At 38.7% G+C, this 23,940-nt stretch overlaps 1 protein-coding gene across 1 annotated transcript in view; it reads left to right on the forward strand.

Annotated features, from left to right (window-relative positions):
* Dcc (DCC netrin 1 receptor) overlaps positions 1 to 23,940 on the forward strand; it is a 1,030,120-nt gene that overhangs the window by 998,154 nt on the left and 8,026 nt on the right. The window contains exon 27 of the mRNA XM_075968336.1: positions 1,235 to 1,447. Coding sequence (XP_075824451.1) covers positions 1,235 to 1,447 — 213 coding nt within the window. The remainder of the gene's footprint in view (positions 1 to 1,234; positions 1,448 to 23,940) is intronic.

Consider the following 23,940-nt stretch of genomic DNA (forward strand, 5'->3'; position numbering starts at 1 on the left):
CTGCATCCTGTTCTCTCCCCCAGGGATCTCTGACCCTATCTGAACCCAAAAGGATAAATAGAAACACTTCTGCACCATGGGTCACTTCTGCACAACTTTTAAAAGATACCTCAATCTTTTTAATCTTTCATTTCTTCTACTTTAGAATTCTCAGACATGTTTTCTAACTCCTCTGCCTACTTCTTGAGGTTCTCAGCATCATCTCAAAATTATCTCCTAAACTTAGTATCTTGAAACAATTCTATGTCGATAATTATCCTTCCAAAATGAGATATAATCATACCAATATTATATTTTTCCCATTTTCCTCAAAACAGTTTTCCTAAGAAATAAATAACTAGAAATAGTTGCCTAGAGTCAACAACACACCTACTAGGCAGCTCTTTGCGTCTGTGGTCTAACTTAGACCTTTTGGCTTTGAATATGAATGAACCTTTAAAATTGAGTCATCCTGTCTTTAGCAACAGAAAAAAAAACCTTGAAAATATTTTAGTCTCACTCAACTGTGTTCCCTAGGGGAAAAGGTGCAATCACATATACAAAGCTGTCCAGATACCTCAAGGCTGTCACAAATGACTATGTGAAGCCTCCTCAACTATAGTAATCTGCCTGCAAATTACATGGTTTGCTATCAAAGAGGAAAAAAAATCGTAATTCTGTATTCAGGCAACTTGCTCCGGTGGAGTCATGTCTCATAACTTTTAGCTCAATGTGCTTCTATTTTGTTATGGGAGATAATGATGGTGGCTATTATTTGTATCATTTTTTCCGCAATGCTTCTGAGCACCCTGTAACTCTCATTTGTTTGACAGTTGACATGGCATGTTTAAATCACAGGAAAATTGGCATATTGGCTGGTAGAAAATAATGCAGCTGTAACCGGGGTGGGTATGTTGAATTTTACAGGCATTACTACTTAGAAAGGAAGAAATAACTTCTCTTTTCTCACTTCATCACTTATGATTACAGGGTCCAGACAGTTCATGCAATATAGTTAGTGAGAATATATTGTATTACTGTCTCTGGAAGACCGACCCAATCCTACTGTACCTGTTTCTACTGTTGAAAAGTGCTGAGCTGATTGTTGTCCATATGTACAAGAGAGTTTAAGAATAAGAATGTCCATAATATGGAGAAGAGATTAGCTGATATTATCTTTTCTCCATGGACTGTTAATGGAAATGTGGGGAAATAAACTTTATCTTGAATGACACCTGATTTATCTCTCCTACAGCTGTGAGTGAAGGACCCGCTGCTCAACAGCAGCCCATGCTGCCCCCAGCTCAGCCTGAACATCCCAGCAGCGAAGAAGCACCCAGCAGAACGATCCCCACAGCCTGTGTCCGACCAACTCATCCGCTCCGCAGCTTTGCCAACCCTTTGCTACCTCCACCAATGAGTGCAATAGAACCAAAAGTCCCTTATACACCACTTTTGTCTCAGCCGGGTAAGTAGCCACGTCACTTATCAAGGAACGTTACCGTCAATGATAGCTCTACGGAAGTACAGAAGGGAACCAGAGAAGGCGTGGTTACCTCGTATGTTTTCAGTGTGGATTGATTACGTGTCCATGTGCTCATGCTTGTTACTGATGACTGAAAAGTCATCAGGGAACCGACAGATAGTTTAAGCAACTTATTTCAGTCTACAGATCTGGTAGGTAATGCTTCTTCACCAACTCTTTATAATGTCAGGAAGCACAGATTCTAAAATTTGAGGAATTCATCTATGCCTCTCAGTTTATGTCCAACGTATTTAATGGCAAATTCAGATATAAAAAGTAATCTATCAAATATTCCAAAATTATGAAAAGGAATAAATGAAGTATTCTAAATAGTTATGCATTTAGTGCTATATTCCTATATGTCATCTTTATCCACATTTTAATAGGAAAAAAAGTAATTTAATATTTTATACCAATTATAAACATCATAAAACGAAATTGCCAGAGTACTTTTTGTTATTCTCTTAGCTTGTGTCCATCATGAAAGCCATCTTTCCATCACTAAACCTGAAAAAGGTTTATTTGGGCCCTTGTTTCAAAGGTTCCAGTTCATGATTTATTAATTCTGTGTGTGGTAAGGCAATACATCATGGTAGGAACATGTGGCAGAGGAAACCATTCATCTCATTGCCAGACAGGGAGAGGAGAAAGGGACTAGGTTCTTCTAGTTATCTTTGAGAGTATGCCCCAAATAACCTAAGACCTCCCACAAGTTACCACCTCTTAGAGTTCTGCCATCTCCAAAGAGCACTACCATTCACATCTAAATTATGACAGAAGAAAAGGGTTTTCTTCTAAATAATAGTTTTTTTAATTTATTTATTTATTAAGGATTTCTGCCTCCTCCCCGCCACTGCCTCCCATTTCCCTCCCCCTCCCCGAGTCAAGTCCCCCTCCCTTGTCACCCTGAAGAGCAATCAGGGTTCCATGGCCTGTGGGAAGTCCAAGAACCGCCCACCTCCATCCAGGTCTAGTAAGGTGAGCATCCAAACTGCCTAGGCTCCCACAAAGCCAGTACGTGCAGTAGGATGGAAGGAGGTGGGTGGTCCTTGGACTTCCCACAGGCCAGGGAACCCTGACTGCTTTTCGGGCTGATGAGGGAGGGGGAGTTGATTGGGGGAGGGGGAAGGAAATGGGAGGCAGTGGCAGGGAGGAGGCAGAAATCTTTCATAAATAAATAAAAAAATTCTCCTCTGGAAAAAAAAAACCCATTGCCATTGTTCTTGAGTTCTCAGTAGTCCTCATTGTCCGCTATGTTCAGCAAATAATAGAGCAAAAAGGCAGTTTTGAATATTATTGTAAATGAAAGATGAAAAGAAACACTGGGTAGAAGTGACATTTGATTCAGGACATGAGATGTGGAAATCATGCTGCAATCTGGACCTCCGGGATCACACAATTATCAAAAAGACCATTTGTTTCTTTATGGGACAGTGAGCAGAGCAGAGAGCTGGCATTCCTTATCAGGCATTCTTTTCTTCTAATTAAAGTATTACCAAGTCTAACTGAAACGCAGTGGAGCCTAAGTGATTGAAGCATATCCGTAGGAACAGAATGAGTTGCTTGGACTGTCCCTGACCATATTCCATCAAATAATGAGATTATCTAAGGGGGTACTGACTGGTGGAACGCCCTAGAAGCAAAGCCTCATTGCTTCTATCCCCATTGTCCTCTAGGAGCCTTCTTTTGTTAGGCGATCGCTCCCACTCAGCTTTAACTCTTTGTCAGAAACCGTCTCTCCTTTCATTTTCTGGTCCTCTGCCTTGAGTTCTTGGTTTGATTTGATTTGATTTTTTTTTTATGATTCACCTCTAAATGCTATCCTCCCTTTATGCTTTGTGAGATGTATTCTACCGTCACTTTGGAATTATTAAATGCTTTTCCCTTTTATGTTTCTCCTTCATTGTCTGCCTGTGATTCCTGTGCATCTCATAATGCCTTACCACATGGTTTTCAAAGAAGTCTCCCTACATTGCTCCTGACACATGGTAGATAGTATGCTTCTTAAAAGGGCTGCTGTTTACTTATTCTAATAGAAAAAGAAAATTAGCAGACTGACAAATGTATTAGTGGTGACATTAACTACATGCTTCTTAGCCCAAAAGATGAAATACTTAGTGCTTTCAACAAATTTTAATTCCAAGAAAATCATTGCTTTAGTCAAACTGATTGATGAAGTAGACTCATGCTGTTGTCAGCTTCGAAAAGAAAATACCTCAAATAATTTCACTCTGGATTTCACAATAAAAGGCTGTGTAATTAGTAATGAATTTGTCTTTACTTACTGCACGTAATTACTTTAGAATATGGTAATGGGAGGCATTGCTCTAATTTTTAAAGATTATGCTAAATGAGAAGTTCCTCTGCTTTGAAAGCTTTGTGATTAGCATCAGTGAAGGAGCTCTTCCCCTCAATAGGATTTCTGCATGTGGTTTTTCATGAGCAGTGTTAAGGGTCCCAGCCTCAATTTGCCTCCCACTGAGATGTGCAGAGCTGTGCTTGCAACAGCTTTATATATGAGGAATAGGGCAATACATATCATGGAGTAACAATCTCCCTGGGATCGCAGAGCGTTATGCAATATTGCTGGGGTAGGTGGTAATTAAAGAGGCATTCTGTTGTCATAATGTCTGGAATTTTGCCTACCTGCAAGCATAGATTCATTCCTTCATCCCTCCCACACACCCGCTGAGTTAGAGATTTAGCTTAGTAGACTCCAGGGTCTTTATGGTGCTTTCCAAATCTTCATCTTCATCTTGTGATAAAATGATTCTGTACCAGAGCTTTATATCGTAGCGGTGAATGACTGCACAGGCTTTACACATTCCACAGAGCAGCTACCTTGTACCTTAAAAATCACAGGCGTGGATAGATTAATGATTTGACTTAGTCCTTCTCAGCTTAAATAGAAAGAGAGCAAAGATAGTGTGTGTGTGTGTGTGTGTGTGTGTGTGTGTGTGTGTGTGTGTGTGTGTGCATCTGTATGTGTTTATCTCTGTGTATGTGTTTTTTCATACACGCTTTTGTGGTTCCTTCCTGAAGTTCTTCTTAGCTGTACAAGGACCAGTAATACTTTAAATGAGCTTAGAACAATAGTCCACTTGTCCTGTGGAAGAATCATTCTACAGACAAAGAGCATACAACTTCACAAACACTGACATTTACAGTGTTGCACTAGTATAACATGAGCTTCCTCTGCTGCCCTTGCGTGTTTGGAAAACAAAAGGAATCCTGTAATTCTTTCGCCTTTATATCTATATTAAATCCCACTGAATCCTGATCTTTTCAATCTTTGAACAATCAATAATATCAGTGGGTATGACAAAATCAAAAATCACTTCATTGTATAGATAGCAACATTGAGTTTGATTTTCCTGCTGCGCATTGCGGCATGTGCTTCGACTAGTCTCTGGATCAAGGAGAAGGTGTGGGTATGTATGCATTAAAGTGGAGAGAGAAATCATGTTTTATATTTTATAACTACTCTGGAAATCATGCATCCCTTGTGTAACAGTATCTTTTTGTCAGGCCCTCATTCTGTAATTATGCAATGAAATGATGTGGCCAGTCAACTGCTTTTTAGAAATCACTGCAATCGATTCCAACACCCCACTCTCAGTCCACCATTGGGGTGGTTCCTAACGAATGCCACCTGAGTGTCCCATCCTGCTAGAATCAGTCGTAGGTAGAGGTTATGGGAGATCAGGGGTCCTTCAACAGGTATCATAAAGCCCTCTCTCTTAGGGTCAGTCACAGAACATAAATCACTCTCATAACTGAACAACCGGGTTGCGTTGACTTGGTCTTATTGGAGTCAACGCTGGATCAATTGTATGGAGGAAAATTACATGAAAGTTACACTACCTCCTATTAAATACATTTTCTTTCATGTCAAATCTCATCTCTGCTTTTAAGAAGCATCATGAGATTTTCCTGTCCTCACTTGTAATAAATTTTATTTAATAGATGAAATTTTATCTGTTATAATCTAATCATCCTAAATCATACTCTAGCAAAATGTAACAAGACAACTCTGCTTAGCTATAACCAATATTTGTCACCCTGTAATCTACCTGGTGTTTATTATGGAAAACACTAATTTCCTGTAAAATGGTATTCTGACATGTAAATAGCAAAGAGGTCTGTTAACTATCTTAAAAATTGGGACATTAATTCCAGAGAAGATTTAATAAGCAATTCAAGTGACTGATGCCTCAACTATGATGATAAAATGAAGACTTGAAAAAGTTAATGTTTCCCATGCTGAACAACTGAGTATGAAACCAGACTTCCAAAATTCAGAAAAATATAGTATTGACAAGGAATTTGGATTTTCTTTTTGTTGTTGTTGTTACTTTCTGAATATTATTTCAGAAATATATCCTAAAGAAGCATTGTGGAAGATAATGTGATATTTAGATTAGTTATTGAGTAATGAAGTTATAATTTACTCATTTATTGTGTGAGTGTTCTTGTATGGTGTGTCTATCTCTGTCTCTCTCTTCCTCTCTGTCTCTTTCTCTCTCTCTCTCTCTCTCTCTCTCTCTCTCTCTCTCTCTCTCTCTCTCTCTCTGTGTGTGTGTGTGTGTGTGTGTGTGTGTATTTATGTGTGTATTATGTTGTGAAGTGGGTTGTAACTTTTGTTTGAAGTGTACACATGTTTTGTGAAGTGGTTTATCTCCTTTACCTTTCTGTGGGGTCCAGGGTTTAAAACTCAGATCACCAGCCTTGCACCAAGTTCACAAAGCAACCTATCTTGCCAGCTCTGAAATAACTTTTTAGTATCCACGTCTTATTAGATAGAAGAAGAAAGTTATACCAAGAATACTAACTTTCCAAAGAACTCTGAAACCATGGCCATCTGTTGGAAGTTCACCTGCTCCAACTGCCAGTCATCCTTTGCAGTAGGGCAGCAAGCCAAACCCTTACATCTGTTGCTATCTGTCAGGACTGCTGATGGCCAGATCTGTGAAGTCCAACACGGATGATTGAGACTTTCAGAAGGAAATGCTAAGACATGGAAATACAATATAAACTGTAGATGAGAGACAATGATCACAGACCAAGACAGCAGTGCGTGTGTGAGAAAAGCTATTTCGAATTAAAAAGTTATTTGGAGGACATAGGAAGAGATTGCTAGGTCAATCTTTGAGTCCCTCTAATCAAGTTTTCTCAATTAAAAAGAAGGGAAATATTTTTATCAATAATATCATATATACACTTGAAGTAAATGGTCAGCTTAACATCATGAAATGCTAAAATATCAAAATTCTATTTAAATACTAATAATAAGTTACAATTAAAGAGGTCTATGTACAATATGTGGTTGACTTCATGAATAAGATAGTTCAAAACATGCTATTTCAGAGGGCTGTCCTTGGATTTTATTAGAGACTTGATAGTTTCCTTGGTGACAGAGTGCGCAGCAGTTCTCTTCCAAGTCAACAATCCTCTGCGTGTCCTATATCCTTTATAGATCACATGCTTAAATTCTGATGAAAACATTGTATTGATCTTTGTAAAATGTCTTGGAAATCAAAATATTTTTATAAAAATCACTATAGGGAAATGTATAAACTTTAATGTACTCACTCATAGGTGGTTTTTAAACATAAAGCAAAGAAAACCATCCTACAAACTACAATCCCAGAGAACTTAGAGAACAATGAGGACACTAAGAGAGACTTACATAGATATAATCTACATGGGAAGTAGAAAAATACAAGATCTCCTGAGTAAATTGGGATTATGGGGACTTTGGAGGAGGGATGAAAGGGGGAGGGGAGAGATAGGGTGGGGAGCAGAGAAAAATGTAGAGCTCAGTAAAAATCAATAAAAAAGAAATCAATTTAAAGCATAAAACTTTAAATATTATACTAAGTTGTAATTCATAAAGATCATCAGCAATAAATTAATATTTAACCAAGAAGCCACTATTAACCACGAGTGGAGCAGAGCACCCTGTTACCTTTCAGGAATATTGTGTCATTGTTCTTGGGATCTTCATCCAAACTGCAATGAATATTCAATTGGTTGTTTAGTTTGTCAGATAAAACAATAAAGAGAACTCAGAATTTGAATGCAGTTTATCAATTTCAATCCAATTATTTAAGGTAAAGTAAAGCAATTTGAGAGTTAATAGAATAATTAGATGTTTATTAATGATAAAGGCAGATAAAAATGATTCAAACTACACATTAACTCCTATGCTACAAGTGCCTTAAATCTTAATAAAGGTTGGAAACAACAATTTGAAGCCACATGTCCTAGAACTTCTGTTGACTAGTTGAGTTTCATGAGTTTCATGCCATGGTCCCTGTGTAGTGCAACACAGAGGAGCAGGGTCCACTGTGCGTGCTAAAACGTGAGAAACTGACAATGCACAGATGTTGGTGCCTGATGAAGAATCCATGTTTCTCTTCGGACTCCTACTTTCCTCATATGTGAAATCATATAATAGTCCTTAAGAATGGGCTGTATGAAAGTCTACAGGCTTGAGTGTTATAGAAATAAAATGTATCCATCTCCTTGGATTCCCTTTTCCTTGATTAGGGAAGGAGTAAAAGTATGGGAAAGGTTTTAATTTGATTAAAAATTCCAAATGTTAGGGATTTGGAAGCAAGCTTGCAATTAACAATTACCTTAATTCCAGTTCCAAGGAGTCTAGTATCCATTTCTTACCTCTGTAGGTACCTGTGTCCTCCATGCATGGCATTCACTCACACAGACAAAACACACACACACACACACAGAGAGAGAGAGAGAGAGAGAGAGAGAGAGAGAGAGAGAGAGAGAGAAGAGAGAGAGAGAGAGAGAGAGAGAGAGAGAGAGAGAGAGAGAGAGAGAGAACACGCATACACACACACTTAAAATAAATCATAATCTTTTTAAAAGATAAACATCTTTGTCTGTAGTCCCGGTTGTGTTTAGTAGTTGAAAGTTCTTTTTTACTTCATTAATTCATATCAGATCCCAGAACTTTCTCTGAAGGTGTGGGAAAGGTTGGGAAAAAGTTTTCACATTAGCCTCCTATTAATGGACTTTTGAATATAAGTTCTGTAAAAACTAACTCTAAAAATAAACACAAAGGCTCTGTGTTGAGATGAACTGAAATTAACTATGAGTAGACTATGAAGATAAGACTTATAGTATAATAAAAGTTACATAAAAGTTTGTGACAGATCCGACAATGATATAAAGCATTTTCCTAGATGACAGAACAATGTATTACCATGGTAGCCATCTTGAGAATTTGTAAACATTAACTTTGAACATACACATCCAGAAGGATTGATATTCTTATTACCAGAAACTCATTCACTGGAACGTCGAGGCTTTCGCGGGACAATACCTTTATCTTTTGTAGCAAAGGGGATTCTACCATTTACGTGTGTGTGAATTACTATGATAAGCAAACAACTGATTTCAAATGAGAGGGGTATTATAACATGATTGTACATGCCAACTAATAGAAATAATGAGATTGGAATGACTGCCCATTTCAGTGCGTTTTCTAGACTGCTGTCTTAAATATCTTTCATTCACACCTTTGATTCTTTCATATGGTGAGTTGTATGCACCTTTATAGTTACACAGCCAGCGAGCCATAATTTTCTAATAAGGCAAGCATTTTTCCAAGCACAGTAGTAGGCTTCTTATAAAATCAGGGGTTTCACGGTGAACCCTTAGTTCCCCTCATTGTTACACTTGAAATTATAGCTTGTGTTAGTTTTACCTCTGGCTGTGTTCTAGAGTTGGTTTCTCAACAGAAGCAAGCTATGCTATGTAAACAAGACAGAGAAGACACCTTCCTTGGTATAGGAGATGCAGCAGGACAGTGTGGCCAGTTGAAGAATGAGGGGAGTTGATCTGTTCTCCCGTGTCTCTTATCCATCATGAGCAAAATTTAAATAAAAGTATGAACTGGCGAAAACCAAACAAACAAACAAAAGTTCTGCACTGAGGTCTAATACCCCAGCTGACTACCTAGGATATTGAGTAAGCCATTTAACTTCTTTTTGCTTCAATTTCCCACCATAACTAGATAAGATAAAATATAACCTGGAGAGGCATTCCTGCACCACTCTAGGGAATAAAAAGAAACATGAATTATGGTTATAAAATGATAGTATTTAACAGGAACCTCTGGTATAACATGGAGGCTCTATAACTTTATACTCTGGGCTCCTTTATATTTTCAACACCTACAGAAAGGAAGGGAATCATCTGAAAGGGGAGAATAAAATAGTATTGTCACAACTCACTGTCTGGTCAAACATGCTGTAATTTGTGAAATGCCGTACTCCCCTGCATATATCTGCAGGATATAATGGCCCTAAGTTAAACAGATCACCAGATGGAGCAGAAATTAGTGACTAGAATACGGTCTTCTGAATATGATTGCTTGGCTTTACTGCGATTCATGGTCTTATCCATTGGACCAGGACTCACTCTCAAATCATAAATCCATCCAACAGTCAGGAAACTGGCCTATGCTGCAACATTGTAGGTTCCAGTAAAGCCTTATGTCTTGCAATGTGGCAAATCTGATGGCGACATGTCTGCCTTCCTGGCTTTGTAAGCATTGCATCTCCCTGAAGAGACCTATGGGGAACCAATCTAATGTGTTTGATGTTACTAGAATCTCTCAATCTCAGATCAAAAATTCATGTAGAATTCATTCCTCTAAAGCAAAAAATAGCAAGTCAGAGGTTGAATAAGTGAGGAGCAGAAGTCAATGATTGAAAAATGGAACAAATAGGTTATTTCTTATTGATCATGCATAAAATATTACCAAGACATTTGTCTTTTAATTTTCAAAAACATAATCTGTAGCTATGATATTAGCACATTTGTGACTTGAGACACAAGTTTAATTTTAATTAAACTAGACTCATGTTTAATGATAAATCATGGATATTTTTTTCTGTAGCAGTGAATCTCAGATTTCATGTGTTGGAGAAATCATTTGCAAATCACATAGAGGTTAGAATGTTTAGTGAATCTGGAAAAAACACCCATATTTTGGAGTTCTAAAGGGATTCCAGATGATGTGGTGGCTGCCCCTCTGTAGTTTACACCTTGAAGCAATTTATTTTTGAACAGGTCATGTGCTCTTAACCTGAGGCTTGTGGAAAGATTAGTATGCATGATAGATCACTTGAAATTAAATTTGCCTCTCTCTCTCCTGTGTGGGTATATGGGTTTGTACACACACATGTGTTTGTTCTCCACGTGCAGGTTATCTCTAATTTTTCCTCACCTCAAAGCTCAGGTGTTAATGCTTTATTCATCCTTTTGTGGAGTATCATCCTAAAGAAACATTTTGTTTCCGTGAGACTACTTCTACAACTGCCATTGAAGACTGTAGAAACACAGTCTAGATATTCTTTAATAGTAAAACAATGTATAATATATACTAAAATCCCACAAGATGATAGTTTGTGTATTCTAGTAATGTCAATGGGATCTTCAGACTTCCTTACGAATTGCCTTTATGAAACACAGCACTGTAAGTTTGTGTTCTTATTCACTCATCAGAGAATCATAAATGGAAAAATCCTTCTCCTAATTCATTCATGAAAAAACATTGGCTCAGAAAAGATGAAAGAAGTAGATCTAGTTCACACAGTATGTAACTATCAGAACAAGGCTCTGAACCTAAGTATATCTTAAGGAGAAATCTGTTTTCTACATCATTATATTATAAGATATAGAAACAGGAGGTCAAGGAATAGTAGGTAGCAAAAAAGTCACAAATCTATATTCTAGATTCATTATATATGTGTAAATGTATAAATATGTATATTTCCACCAAATATTCTAATTTTTTTGGGATGTGTCTGATAATCCACAATATTCTAGCCTCATCATTTGTAGAAGAAAGACAGCAACCAAACATGCCCCAGATTTTGCTCAGTTTTTATTTGATGACAAGTTGTTAACATATTCATTGGGTTTTACTTTGTTATACTTTTATTTGTGGTTTTCATTTTCAATATGTACCGACTGTGTTTTCTTATTTGAATGTTAAAGTAAGTATCTATATAGATGTAAATAAATCTAAAAATAGATGAACTCATTTCTAAACCCAGAATTGGCTTCCATTCTGTATAAAAATGAAATATTCTGGAATCCCAAAAAGGAGGATATTCTAAATAGTGAAGAATTTACAAAGCATCATATAGAGACATACCGTCCTCATTGGTAACTTTCCATTTGGAGACTTTAACATGTCTTTTCTTTGGCTGCTATTAAAATGATGACTTTAAATCACTTACTTGCAATGCAAACAGGAAGGAATAAACTCTCAACCAGGCAGACTTTTTAGGGAATCCAGTCTGAGTAAATTACATTTCTGGTAGCTCAGGAAAAAATATTTTGTATCATATGCATTTCTATTCATAGTTAATTCTACATTAGCTCTAAACACCGAGAAGCTTGCCACCGTGCACTTACCATGCTTTTATATTGTACAGCAACTGCAAAGTAACCCGCACTATACTGCATGATGGGAACCTAGAGCTCTGAGAGCAAAAACTGGGGCCTCTGTGGTCACGGTCACTAAACAGTAGTTGCAGAAGGTAATCTCACTCTGCACGATGTCAGTGTGAATCCCTAGTCTGGAATTGCTGTAGCATCACAAAACTGTATCATGAAGATCCAGGAAGGGCATTTCAAAGATTATAGGTAAAATTTTCTGACTTCAAAGTCTGATTCCCATGGTCATAGTAACTTTATATGCTGGGAAAAGGCAGAGTGTGATAAATGAGCTGTTACTAAGGAAGGTCAAATAGTAAACCAAGAATGATATAGAAAGTGTGTCATGCTTCTGAAGGGCAGAAAGAGAGAATAGGAGACATTTGCAAGAGCTACCTTTCAAATGCAGATGCTGTTGAGTAACTGAATAATTAGAAGGGAGGAATTGGGAAAATGACTCCCACGTGACCATTGTTTTAATCCCTTGTCTTCAGAGAACTCGCAAACAAGCAGAAGGAATGAAGTACTGGGGAAGATGGCTTTGTGAGTAGAAAGAAATTTGATGATGAAGAGGTTATATGAGCAACGAGCACCTGGAAAGAAATTGAGTATGTATAGGGAGAGACCTAGCATTCACAGAGCAACCAGAGCTGAAGTGGTAGCATAGAGAATCATCTTCAGAAAGTGAGCATTTCAGCATACAGTAACAAGAATAAGATGCCAACTTCTAGAAAAAAAAAACTCAAAGGAAAAAGTAAAGTTTCAAAACAGATTTAGACAAATCTCCATTTTTTTATGGTAGAACAAAAAGAAGTACTAGAGATAAAACTATAATTTTCCAGAAACCAAGATAGAAAAGCAATTCAAGAAAACAGCCATTATAAATATAGTAGTTCCTTCAAGCAAAGAAAAGATACTGTCATTTGGATATTTCTTACACAATTTTATCGTAAAAATATGTACCCAAACTACAGTTGTATGAAGAGCCACAAGGGAATCTGATAAATGCTAAGCTAATTCCAAATTAAACATTTAAAAAGGAGTTTGACTGCAGGTACCCTGTGTGGGTAGATAAAGCTACTCCCTGAAGCCATACTTGATTACATAAAAATACCGGTCTTGGGTGAATTACCTCCCTATGAGCTATTTCCTGGAAAATATCCAAAGCTCTCAAAACAATTCAGAAAATTGTTACTGCTGTTTACTAGATGCTAAGACTCTATTGCCAAAAGTACTGTACATGCTCTGACCAGAAGTTATACAGTATTCATCAGGAACTAAGCAAGAAACATCTCTTCACCTGGTCAGCCTTCTTATTATCAGAAAGTGCTCTACAAGCTACTAGAGGGGAGTAGTCGACAGCCACCTGTGGCCCCTTCCCCTTCATGTTTGTTTTGACAGGTAAGACATGCACTGTTGTGGTAGTGGCCAGTCTTTGATGGTGATTACCAATCGCATTAGGATTAGTGTGGATGCCCATTCCTAGGTCAGGGATTCATGGTTGGTACTGTAAATTTAGTCATTGATTTCTCCATGGCTGGGGATCACCTATGGAGCCTAATACAGTTGTTTCGTTAAATAGGCATGATGTGTCTACCTGTCTACCAAATTGCCTTCTAAGTGACTACTGAGTTTAGTGTTGTCAGCTTTGATCAGATGAACTTTTATTTTTTAAGTGGCTGCAGGTAACTGCAAAGACTCATAGCTGCTCAAAGTTGTGGGAATAAATGACTGTTTATGAATGAGTCACAAATATAACTCCCTTCAAGCTTCAAGGTATATCACAGATGAAAGGTGTGGAAGGAACATAAGAGCTAAAGGATAAGAAGGAGTAATGTAGGGTTTTAATCTTTGAAAATGATGTGTGTGCTGTGTTTCAGTCAATCAAAAAAATACACATATAAAAATTGGAAGTGATTGTGTTTAATGTAGCAATGTGCCAATACCACAGTGTAATCTCAAAGTGACATTCTAAACACATTTGTGATGTATAGCCATTAGAGAATTGTCTTTGTATATGTGTTCACGCATGTTCTTTGCTGAGTTCCATTAAATGACGGAACAAATGAAAATCAATTATTTCACAATGTTAAGGATGTTGTGAGGGGTTTACTACAAAAAGGGGTACTTGTGGTCAGCTCTTTGCCTTTAAAATGGAAAATAGCTGCATTATACATACAATAAAATGAATTACAAGATCTTTATACCTGACTACTGTTCGTGCCCTTAAAACACCAGCATATGACTGTGAGTTTCTATTGCTATTTTAATCAGCTGGGTATTCTGTAGCTTTGAACTAGGAACCTCAGGAAAGAACCGTAGAAGGAGGGACCATAAATCTGCTCATGTGAATCCACTTCTCAAGATCTTTGCTGATTTCTTTGAGATGTATTCTATGACCTCTCTCAATGAAGAAGCAAGGATAATTGCTGGTACAAACGTCCCACAGCCTCATTGGTTTCTTCCTGCCTATGTCCACCTCCATTTTGTTGCCTCCATCAAAGCATAATGTCGTCCCTGATGTCAGTGGGTTGGGTGCTTGGCAAATCCAAAGTACACAGCAGCCTTACACAGTGATCTCTTCTTGAGGACTTCCCCCCACCTCTGCTTAGTCATCATTTCCCAGTTTTAACCTAATGCAAGGGCTGTTTGATGAGCCTACTTCCTTTCAAATCTTTAAAATTCTCATAAGCTTTCCTTTTATCCATTACAAAATGCAAAATAAACACTTCATATATAGGATACCAACACTTTAAACTAACTTGGGACCATACTTAAACTCATGTTTCCAATTATAGTGGCTTCTTTCCTCTGGTATTTTGGAAGCTCCTATGGGTTTTTTTTTCTGAGTTACTTTTAAATGGCCGACAATTTGCCTAGTAAATTTGGTACTTAGATTCCAATATGCAAAGGTGGGAAGTTAAATCATAGGCTAACCATGAAAATGTATCTTTTCATTAAGACTACTACATGTTTTATTAGATGCTTACTGTACCCACAGGAGGATAATTAAATTATTTGTTGGATTATGAGCTCTCTGTTCAGCCAGAGGGAAAGGGAGATGGAAAATAAAACATTACCACCATCTTTGAAAGCTGCTTTAAGAAGCAGAACATCCCTTAAGTAGGTAGATGAAATTGCAACAGAACACCTTTCAGTTGCCAATATTGCTATTCTATCATTTATCAATAAAATTCAAACAAGTCAAGGCAGTTAGAAAGCCATGATTGATTTGTCACTGGCTGTATTATTGGGTGATTATTTTCAGTCATGGGAAAGAACTAAGGCTCTTGGTTTCACGTAATTAGTGTATAGAAAGTGAACATGTAATGATGAGGGTGTTGGGAATGAGAAGTTCCTGAAAGGAAAAAAAAGGATAAAACTAAAGGAAAAGTATGTGGAGGTGTTTCTTGATGTTCATTATCAAACTAAAATCAGCTCACAAATACTGTATTTTACAGAGGCTTTAGAATTTCCATTTCTCTGATGTTGTGATGTTACATATATTCTGTTTCATCTATTAGAAGGGAACAAATTTTGCAGCCTTAAAGGAAAAAGGGGGAGTCTGCAGGACTTCCGTGGTAGAGCACCACGTTATCATATTTTATCATATCTTGGGTCACATACCCAGTGACGGAAGAAAGAGTAAACAGAAATCTGTAGCGTTTATTGCTGTTCTCTCTTCTGACTGTGCCCCTGTGAGTTACTAATGGTTTGCTGACATCTTTCTTATTCTTTGCTGCCCCGTTCTTATTCTCTCCCTCCCAGACCCACAATTGCCTGGTTTGTTCGCTCTAATTCTCGGTTATGTCTTCTTGGTTAATTTTCAGATTATTTTTGTCCATGAAAACATATATCTCAGTGGTAGAAATCCATGAAGTCTGTCACCAGCTGAGAGGGCTTAAGTATTCCCTTGTCTTCTTTGAACTTTGATTTTCTTGTCTCCAAGACAACACAATAATGTGTGCTTTGGAAGTCTATTTCAAGGAAGTGTTGGGGTGTCATAGTTTTTCTACCACTAAGAAAAGATGTCAACACCCAAGTGTTTCTCTGGGTTCTGTCACATAGACACAATAGAGATGAAATCCCGATGACCTAATGTATCCAGATGCTAGCAAGCTATGGCCCTTACAAGAAACTAGGGAGGAACAATAAGGAGGCCTGTTTCCTCCCCCATCCATGTGACTATTGGCTTGCTCTACTGGAGTCAGCCTTTCTTAGTTGCCTAACAAATGTGGTCTACACAATTGGAGTTGTCTGTGTCAATCACGTGCACATTTAAGAACTTGAGTAGTCATATTTACTCTATCAATCTTATCATGTGACACCCATCTCACCTGTGACTCGGTGTTGATTCTTTTACTTGGGAGAGGATATATGGGTAGAGAGACAAGACCCTTTGCTAGCTTGTCCCCAGTGGGCAGATACACCACATTTCACTTCACTGTAAGGAGAAAGGATGATGTTAGAAGAGAACAAGCCTTTTCTTAGTCATTTCAGTGTTCATTACTCTTAAAGTGCAATCCGCTCTTATGTGTTATGCATTAAAATACCTTAAGAACAATACAAAAGCATGCATGTTTGAAACTAGGCTGCCTGTAAAGATTCCTCTATGACTGTCGTATGCAAGTAAATAGAGCTGCTCACTTTATTTTTAATATTCTGTGAGCATACAATATAAAGATGGAGAATATACAATTTCCCACACCTTGTTCCCATTTCTCTCATAGCACCAAAACTCAACCCACATGAGAAGTGCAGGTGACTTTACCACATCTTCATCATCCCCAGATGACACAAGCAAACTGATTACTTACAAATAAGTATGTATCATTACTTTTCACATCAAAACTAGACAGTGAGAGGCCATTTCAGCTACCACTATAGAATAGATGAGAGAGAATTTTTTTGTTTGTATATCAGTTTTATTCATAAAATAAGGGAATGAAAGCTAGAGCTGGCTATAGGAGGAGGTAGGCAAGAATATGAAAGTTTGAGTCAAAAGTCAGACCCAGAATGCACCGCAGCCTCTGATCTACCCCAAGTAGGTCTGCACAATGCATTCCTGCTGCAGCCTGGCCTGGTGTTTCTCAACATAGAAAGTTCTGTGGTTGGGAGTAACATGCAAGGAGACGCTAGCAGGAGGCCACACCTGGCAGTCATATATTATGTACCTAATGAGCAAATGAAATGTTTAATAACTGCACTGTGGAAATAAAGCTTAGGACGGTAGATGCCTGCTGAGGCTTTTCGTCTTCCCCCGATGCACACTGCTGGCCCATCGCAAAGCTCTAACATCATTTGTGTTTCCCTGCTTAGTGGGTCCTGCTGAGGAAACAACATTAAATCCAAAGCGATGCTCACTTAATTAGTTGTATAGCCATGTAAAAGCATTTATTTAACATAGCAGCTTCCGGGGTTGCACGGAGGGTCTCCTGAAGTGATTTCCCGCACGCACCCCAGGCACAGAAAATTGTGCAGTGGCTTCAACCGAAGCATTTGCAAATTGAAACATTTCAATTAACCATGGGTCATTTAGACTCATAGAAATGTAATACTGCATTATTTTACTCAAACAATTTATAGTTTGGTATATAAAAAGCAAGCTAAAGTTCTGTTACAGGTTTTCATTAATGAGTTAAAAAAGAATTCCTTTTCTATAAAGCAGTGATTTAAAGGCAAATTGCTACCACTTATAAACTCTTTTAAGTTGATGAGAAATCCTTTTTGAATACATTTTTATTGAAGTGTTAACCAATGTTTTCTAATTTTGTTTTATTTATTTATTTATTTATTTATTTATTTATTTTTGTTAGAGTCCAGTGAATGGCCTTGAATGGGCAATAGTCTTCTTGTCGTGGCCTCCCAAATGCTGGGATAAGAGGTAAATGTCACCATGCTTGGCTGATTCTTCCTAAATCTTAAAGAGAGCCAAGACATTAAATGGAAAGTTTAATTGACAGACTTTGGGTTTGGGGAGGAGCCTAGGAAGAGTTGAAAGTGGAGGAGTAGATTAAAACAAAATAAATCTACTCATAAGCTAGGGAAATAGAAATAATATATAATTTAAAATACCAAGCTGTTAAAAACAGTATGAGAATAAAATGCAGGCAGAATAGCTTTATTAGGCTGTAATATCAATTTTATAGGTAATAATTTAGAGAGCAAATTATTTAACTTTGTTAGATATGAGGATATCATGAGTTAAAGAAATTACGCTATCAGGCTAATTAATTGTCGCTGCTATAGCATGGACACCTGTCCCTCAAAGTCCTGTTTTAGTGTCTTCCTTGTTTGACTGTAGCACTATTGAGAACAGGTAGAAAGCTTAAGAGGCAGAAAGGGAGTTAGGTCAGTAGAGAGCATAGCCGGGAAGGATATCGTGGATCCTGGGGTCCCTTCCTGTCTCTACCCATCTCTTTGCATTGCCCTTACTATGTGACAAGCACTTTCCTGTCACCCACTTCCACCATGATGTGCTCCTGCAATACAGGGTGACCATGTCTCTTGCCTTTAAAGTTGCCTTTCCTAGGCATGTGTCAAATAGCAGAAACTGTGTATCCCTTTCAGCACGTGTGAGCATTTAGCTCGACTTCATTTTAAAAATCACACATTATTCATTGACTTGGAGAAAATAAAACAGTGAATTCAAACTCCTTCATTTTGTCCATCAGCCAGTTGCTTCTGGTTGGGAATCCCTCATCCATCTATATCTAAATGCAAGTAGATGAGTTTTTCAATTTCTACAACCCCAGAGATGTTTGTTTCTCTTGCTTGCTGTCACCTATATGCACGTTTGATTCTTCCTCCCAAAGCAAGATGTAGTTTCCTGATAACATTCTGAAAGTCACGCCTTTTGTTTGGAACAGCACTCAGAGCATGTTGACTATAAGGTTAAATTTTTATTACATTAGCAGCTTGGAGTCCTGGAAGGGTTTCTTTTATATTTATTTTTCTTTTTCTTTGATATGTCATTCTGAAGAAACACGTAAGAGTTAAATTGTTCATACATATACTAATTGTCAAGGTAAGTACTATTCTCTAAAACAAAGAAGTAAACATGAAGTCATCTCTGCAAGCTACGGCTGAGATCTGCCAACTTCAGAAACACCAGTGAGAGCCTTGGCATATCCAGACACTGAGAAACAAGAGTTTAGCATGCTGGTGAAATGGGTTGTTTTCTACTTTCTAATGTTTTCAGCAATGCCTTAGGAGTGTAGGTCGCAGCCCTCTTTGATTTGTCAAAATGTTATCTGTGGCTTGTGGATGTAGGCCATGGTTTTCCAGGTTCTTAGCCTCTTACAAGATTTATATAAGGTGTTATATGGATTTTTTTTTTTTGCTAGCACAGTTTATTCAAAGCAAAGGAATCAAATAGATTAGAATTGTGTTGTCAAGATTGACAGTTGGCCACAAGGCATGAGCATGCTCAAGGAGTGTGATTATTCTTTGGGTCTTTCTTTTATGGCATTAAAAAATGAACAGGTTGGTTTCTACGGACAGTAAATTGTGTGGTGGTCCTTATGTTGACTGCCAGATTAAGTTATATGACCTCATTTCTACTGTGCATTCCTATTTATAATACATGTGATTTTAACTAATACATGTGATTTTAACTAATACATGCCTATGTTAACATGGCATAAATTGTTCCATGAATGAAATCTCCCTAAAAGTTTTCTTAGACTGTTTTGTGATAAGACTTTTCCTAGGGAGGTAAAACACATGTCTCCTCAATCTCCAGGACAGACAAAAACCCTGATACCTCCAAAGTCCAACTTGATGAGCCAGTGAGTTTTATTGGAGTTACTTATAGGAATATGGAAGAAGGGTTACTTCCAGGAGCAGAAATGACTCAAAGACAGCTGCATCAGTACAGCCCACCCCAGCACGGATGACAGCTCACAACAGTTAGGAATCAGAAACACACCACAGGTAGCTCAACAGATTGGGGTGCCCTTTCCAAGTCAGTCAGTTGGTCTAAACTTTTTCCAGACAACTGCTTCTTCCAGAACGCTGCTCTGGAAACATCTTTACATCTTGGTTCTTTTTTTTTTTCATTTTCGAGACAGGGTTTCTCTGTAGCTTTGGTGCCTGTCCCGGAACTAGCTCTTGTAGACCAGGCTGGCCTCAAACTTCCAGAGATCCGCCTGCCTCTGCCTCCAAAGTGCTGGGATTAAAGGCGTGCGCTTTGGATTAAAGGCGTGCGCCACCACGGCCTGGCTACATCTTGGTTCTTATAAGAGTATTCTATGCAGCTAGGCTTTTTTTTTTTTTTTTTTTTTTGGTTTTTCGAGACAGGGTCAGCTCGGCTTCTTTGAGAGTGTTTCTCTACATTCTGTATTGTTTGTGTCGTGTGTGGGAGCGGGGAGGGGAGCAAATCCTGTCTGTTTCAGGGACTGTTAAATACATTTTGACTTGTTTGCCTTCTGTCTTAAAGAACTTCCCTGAAGGATGGAATGTTTCTATGAGGAATTTATTATATAACACTTCACCCCTTCCTCTTAATTTTACATTCTTCTTTCTGACCCCCTCTTGTGCAATGATCCTTGACTATTAGAAACGATGGCTAAAGATGTCCACCTATGGCTCAAAATTAGGCCACTGTGTCACCCTAAAAATCGTCTTTTCTCAAGAGTTTCACCATTGTTTGAGCTGGGGCTGACAACAATGGTGAGCGATGGGTGTAATCACAAATGTTTAAAGCGCAGTTTGACACCCATCTAGTAAATCCATAGGTGTTTCTTTTCCTTTTGGCACTATGATCTCCCCAGCCGCATATTTGTCCTGGCTTACTATACTAGTTGTGAGCTCCCTCTCCTGGAGAGGGGCTTAAATACAGTCCAAAGATTTGCTAAGTCTTATCCATGACAGCAGAGCCATAAGCAGGTACATCTTGCCTGACATGGCATTATTTAAGCACACAGTGCCCATAGCCAAACAGGAATGTTGATTTCTGTTCTCCATCAGTAACATGCATGCCCCATCCCTCTGGCACTACGAAAGCCAGTTAGCAAGATGGGAGTTTCCGGTTCAGTTTCAGCTTTAGTTCTGCATGCCCTGTAGGCAAGGTGTGCACATGGGACATCTTCAGCGAAAGGGTCTTACTTTCTGAATCTGGCATACAACTGACAGCAGTTGCAGTAGTCTTTATGATCTGTGGTGCCTCGGGGGCTTCCCTAGCCAACAACTTCATGGAGTGATAGCCCACCCTTCACACTGTGATTTTCATTCATTATTTTTGTGACCTCTGAGAGTTTCTTTTCCCATAGAAACTGGGTACCTTTTGTGTTTAGACTCTTTAGATGTTAGGTTTTAACACCCTACCTTTCCTTTTAATTAGCTCAGATCCAGTAGACCTGTAAGATAGCTGGGCATACCATCGGACCTGGTTATCTTCATCCTATTCTGTATCTCAATGTGCATGAAATGCTGCCTGTCACTATCAATTCTTCATGGACACCCATGTGTAACACCGAGTGGGGTGCAACCCTTAATGGTGGCTTTCCATGTTGCTCTCTTGCACAGAAATGTTTATAAGAGGCCCGTGGCAGTGTCAACACAGGTGAAGCCATTTTTGTAGCTCTCACTGGCAGGCATAGGTCCAATTAAGTATGCCTGACAATTTCTCATGGGGTAGGTTGACTTGTGTGCATGTCCAATGAGGGCTCCATTTGTTGATGTCATAATAGGGAGTAGTGCTCACATATTTCTGCAGCATGCAAGATTTCATTGCATTTCACAGAAATGCCAGTAGCCTTAGATAATTCCCTACCTATATTAGTTCCACTCTGGGCAGCTTTTAAGCGTAGCTGGGGGGAAATGCCCATACTTTGAAAAGAGCATCTTCTTCTTGATTTCCAGGAATATCTGATGGGCTGTGATCTGCTACATGGAAAATTACCAGGAGTTCTGGTTCAGGTTGAAATCTATTGTATATTTCTTTTCATATTTGTTGTCCTTATAGGGGTCAACTCAGCATCTACAAATCCTTCTTTTCCCACCAAGCCGTCTAGGAACTGAGGATTCTAAATATAGCCTGTCAATACAGGGCAGGTCTAGTGAGTGACTGAAATCCACACTGCTCCTAATTCAGTGCACTGACTACTTTTTTTTTTAGGTATATGACATTCGTGACCATTTGTATGTATATTTTTGTTTGATGTGCCTACTAGCACTATCTCTATACTGGTCATCTACAGGGATGGGCAAAAACCCTTCCAGTGCTGACTTAGCTGTTGGTTCAGTTACTGGGAGGCTGTTCAGTGTCTTCAAATGACTCCCATCCTAAGACAGTCTGAATATTGTTGGTGTTGGGGCTTATAGACATCACACAGCATGGCTATAAGAATGTATGCCACATTTGTAGAGTTTGCTTCTGCGTTAAAGCAGGAAGGGGTTTGGGCAGAAGGTCGTCAACTTAGTCCCTTGTTGGGTAAGCTGGAAAGCAGTTTTAAGAGTCACTGAGGGAAAACCAGTTGAGGATTCCACTTGCTGCAATGTTTTATATACTGCTCACAATTGCTGTTCTAGAGGATTCCACTTGCTGTGATGTTTTATATACTGCCCACAGTTGCTGTTCTAGTGCTGTGCATGGAGCCTTTGCTCCTTTCCATGACTGAAAACAAAGCCCTATTAGAACTGATTGCTTTTGCCATAGCCCCCAGCAACAGCCTTCCGTACTCCTGATGACTTGTAACAGGAAGGTACTGTTATGGTAGCGGGTAGGGCACATAACTGTTTAGCCAATCCTACAAGAATCTAGCCTGCCCAAAGGAAGCTTCTGAGGCTTCCTGTCCCAATCCTATATAACACTTTTCTCCATCAAGTTATACAGAAGATGGGCTGCTTGTGCAAGATCAAGTATGAAAATTCACTAATATCTCAAGAGCCCTCAAAATGTCCTTCACATTTACAGGACAGGCTATTTTGTCAGTAGCATTGTCAGGGATCACATGTGTTATACTGAACCATAACACACCAATGAGTTTTACAGCTGTGTCTGGACCTTGCACCTTATGGGACTGATCGCTCATCTTTGCTTCCCTAGATGAACCTGCACCCTAAAGAAGCATTTCTAAATCTGCAAACCACTCAGAGGTTAGCATCATGTCATCTAGGTCATGACACCCATTTTTCAGAGGGTGAGCAGGAAACTAAGCAAGATCCTTGGTCACCGTCCCATAACAAATAGTAAGCCTTTGAATTTAACCTTGCTAGAAGTGCTCTGAAGGTTCACTGTTGGCTATTCCATGTGAATAACCCAAGGGCCATGTAGAAAAAGCCAGGCAGGGTTTAAGAAGTACACCAAATCTCTGTCTGCAAGTGAAATCTAGGAAATCTCAGCGTGGAGGAATGAACTCAGGTTAACAGTTCTCCCAACAGTAGCAGTATATCAGTGGATGAGAGGCAGCAGGATGGCTCTCTGTGGAATGTCTTCAGTTTGGGTAAGTCCCCAGGCTCCACTCACTAACACAAATGCCAGAGGATTGCGATTCCTTTTCACTTCAAAATGGTATATGCCAGACGTCTAGTTATTTTATATAAAGATGTATGTTTGGTTCCAGTGCTGTGGAAGATGGGGTCAGAATCCTGCCCTTGGGGAAGGCAGCTGGTAAGTCGTCAGATGCACAGTAAAGAATTACTTCTGACTTGTAGCCCCATGGAAGACTGGGGATACAACCTAGAAAATCAAATCAGAAAACAATTGCTCAGTGAGCTTCAAATACTTAAGTAAAGGGTAGAGCTCAGCTTGGTGAGATTTGGGGGACTCAGGCTTCTAGCGTCCAACTTCAAATACCTGAGGTTCAAAGCAGAAAATGATAAATCTGTGCAAATAGAGCTGGAGCATAGGCACAGAATTAATACACACCCAGGAGAATGGGGTCAGCGTCCCAGCACGCAAGTGCTCCTGGAAATCTCAAATTTACAGCGTCTCTTCTTTACTGAAGAACAGT

The sequence above is a fragment of the Microtus pennsylvanicus genome, chromosome 4 (assembly GCF_037038515.1).
Source record: "Microtus pennsylvanicus isolate mMicPen1 chromosome 4, mMicPen1.hap1, whole genome shotgun sequence".
NCBI lineage: Eukaryota > Metazoa > Chordata > Mammalia > Rodentia > Cricetidae > Microtus > Microtus pennsylvanicus.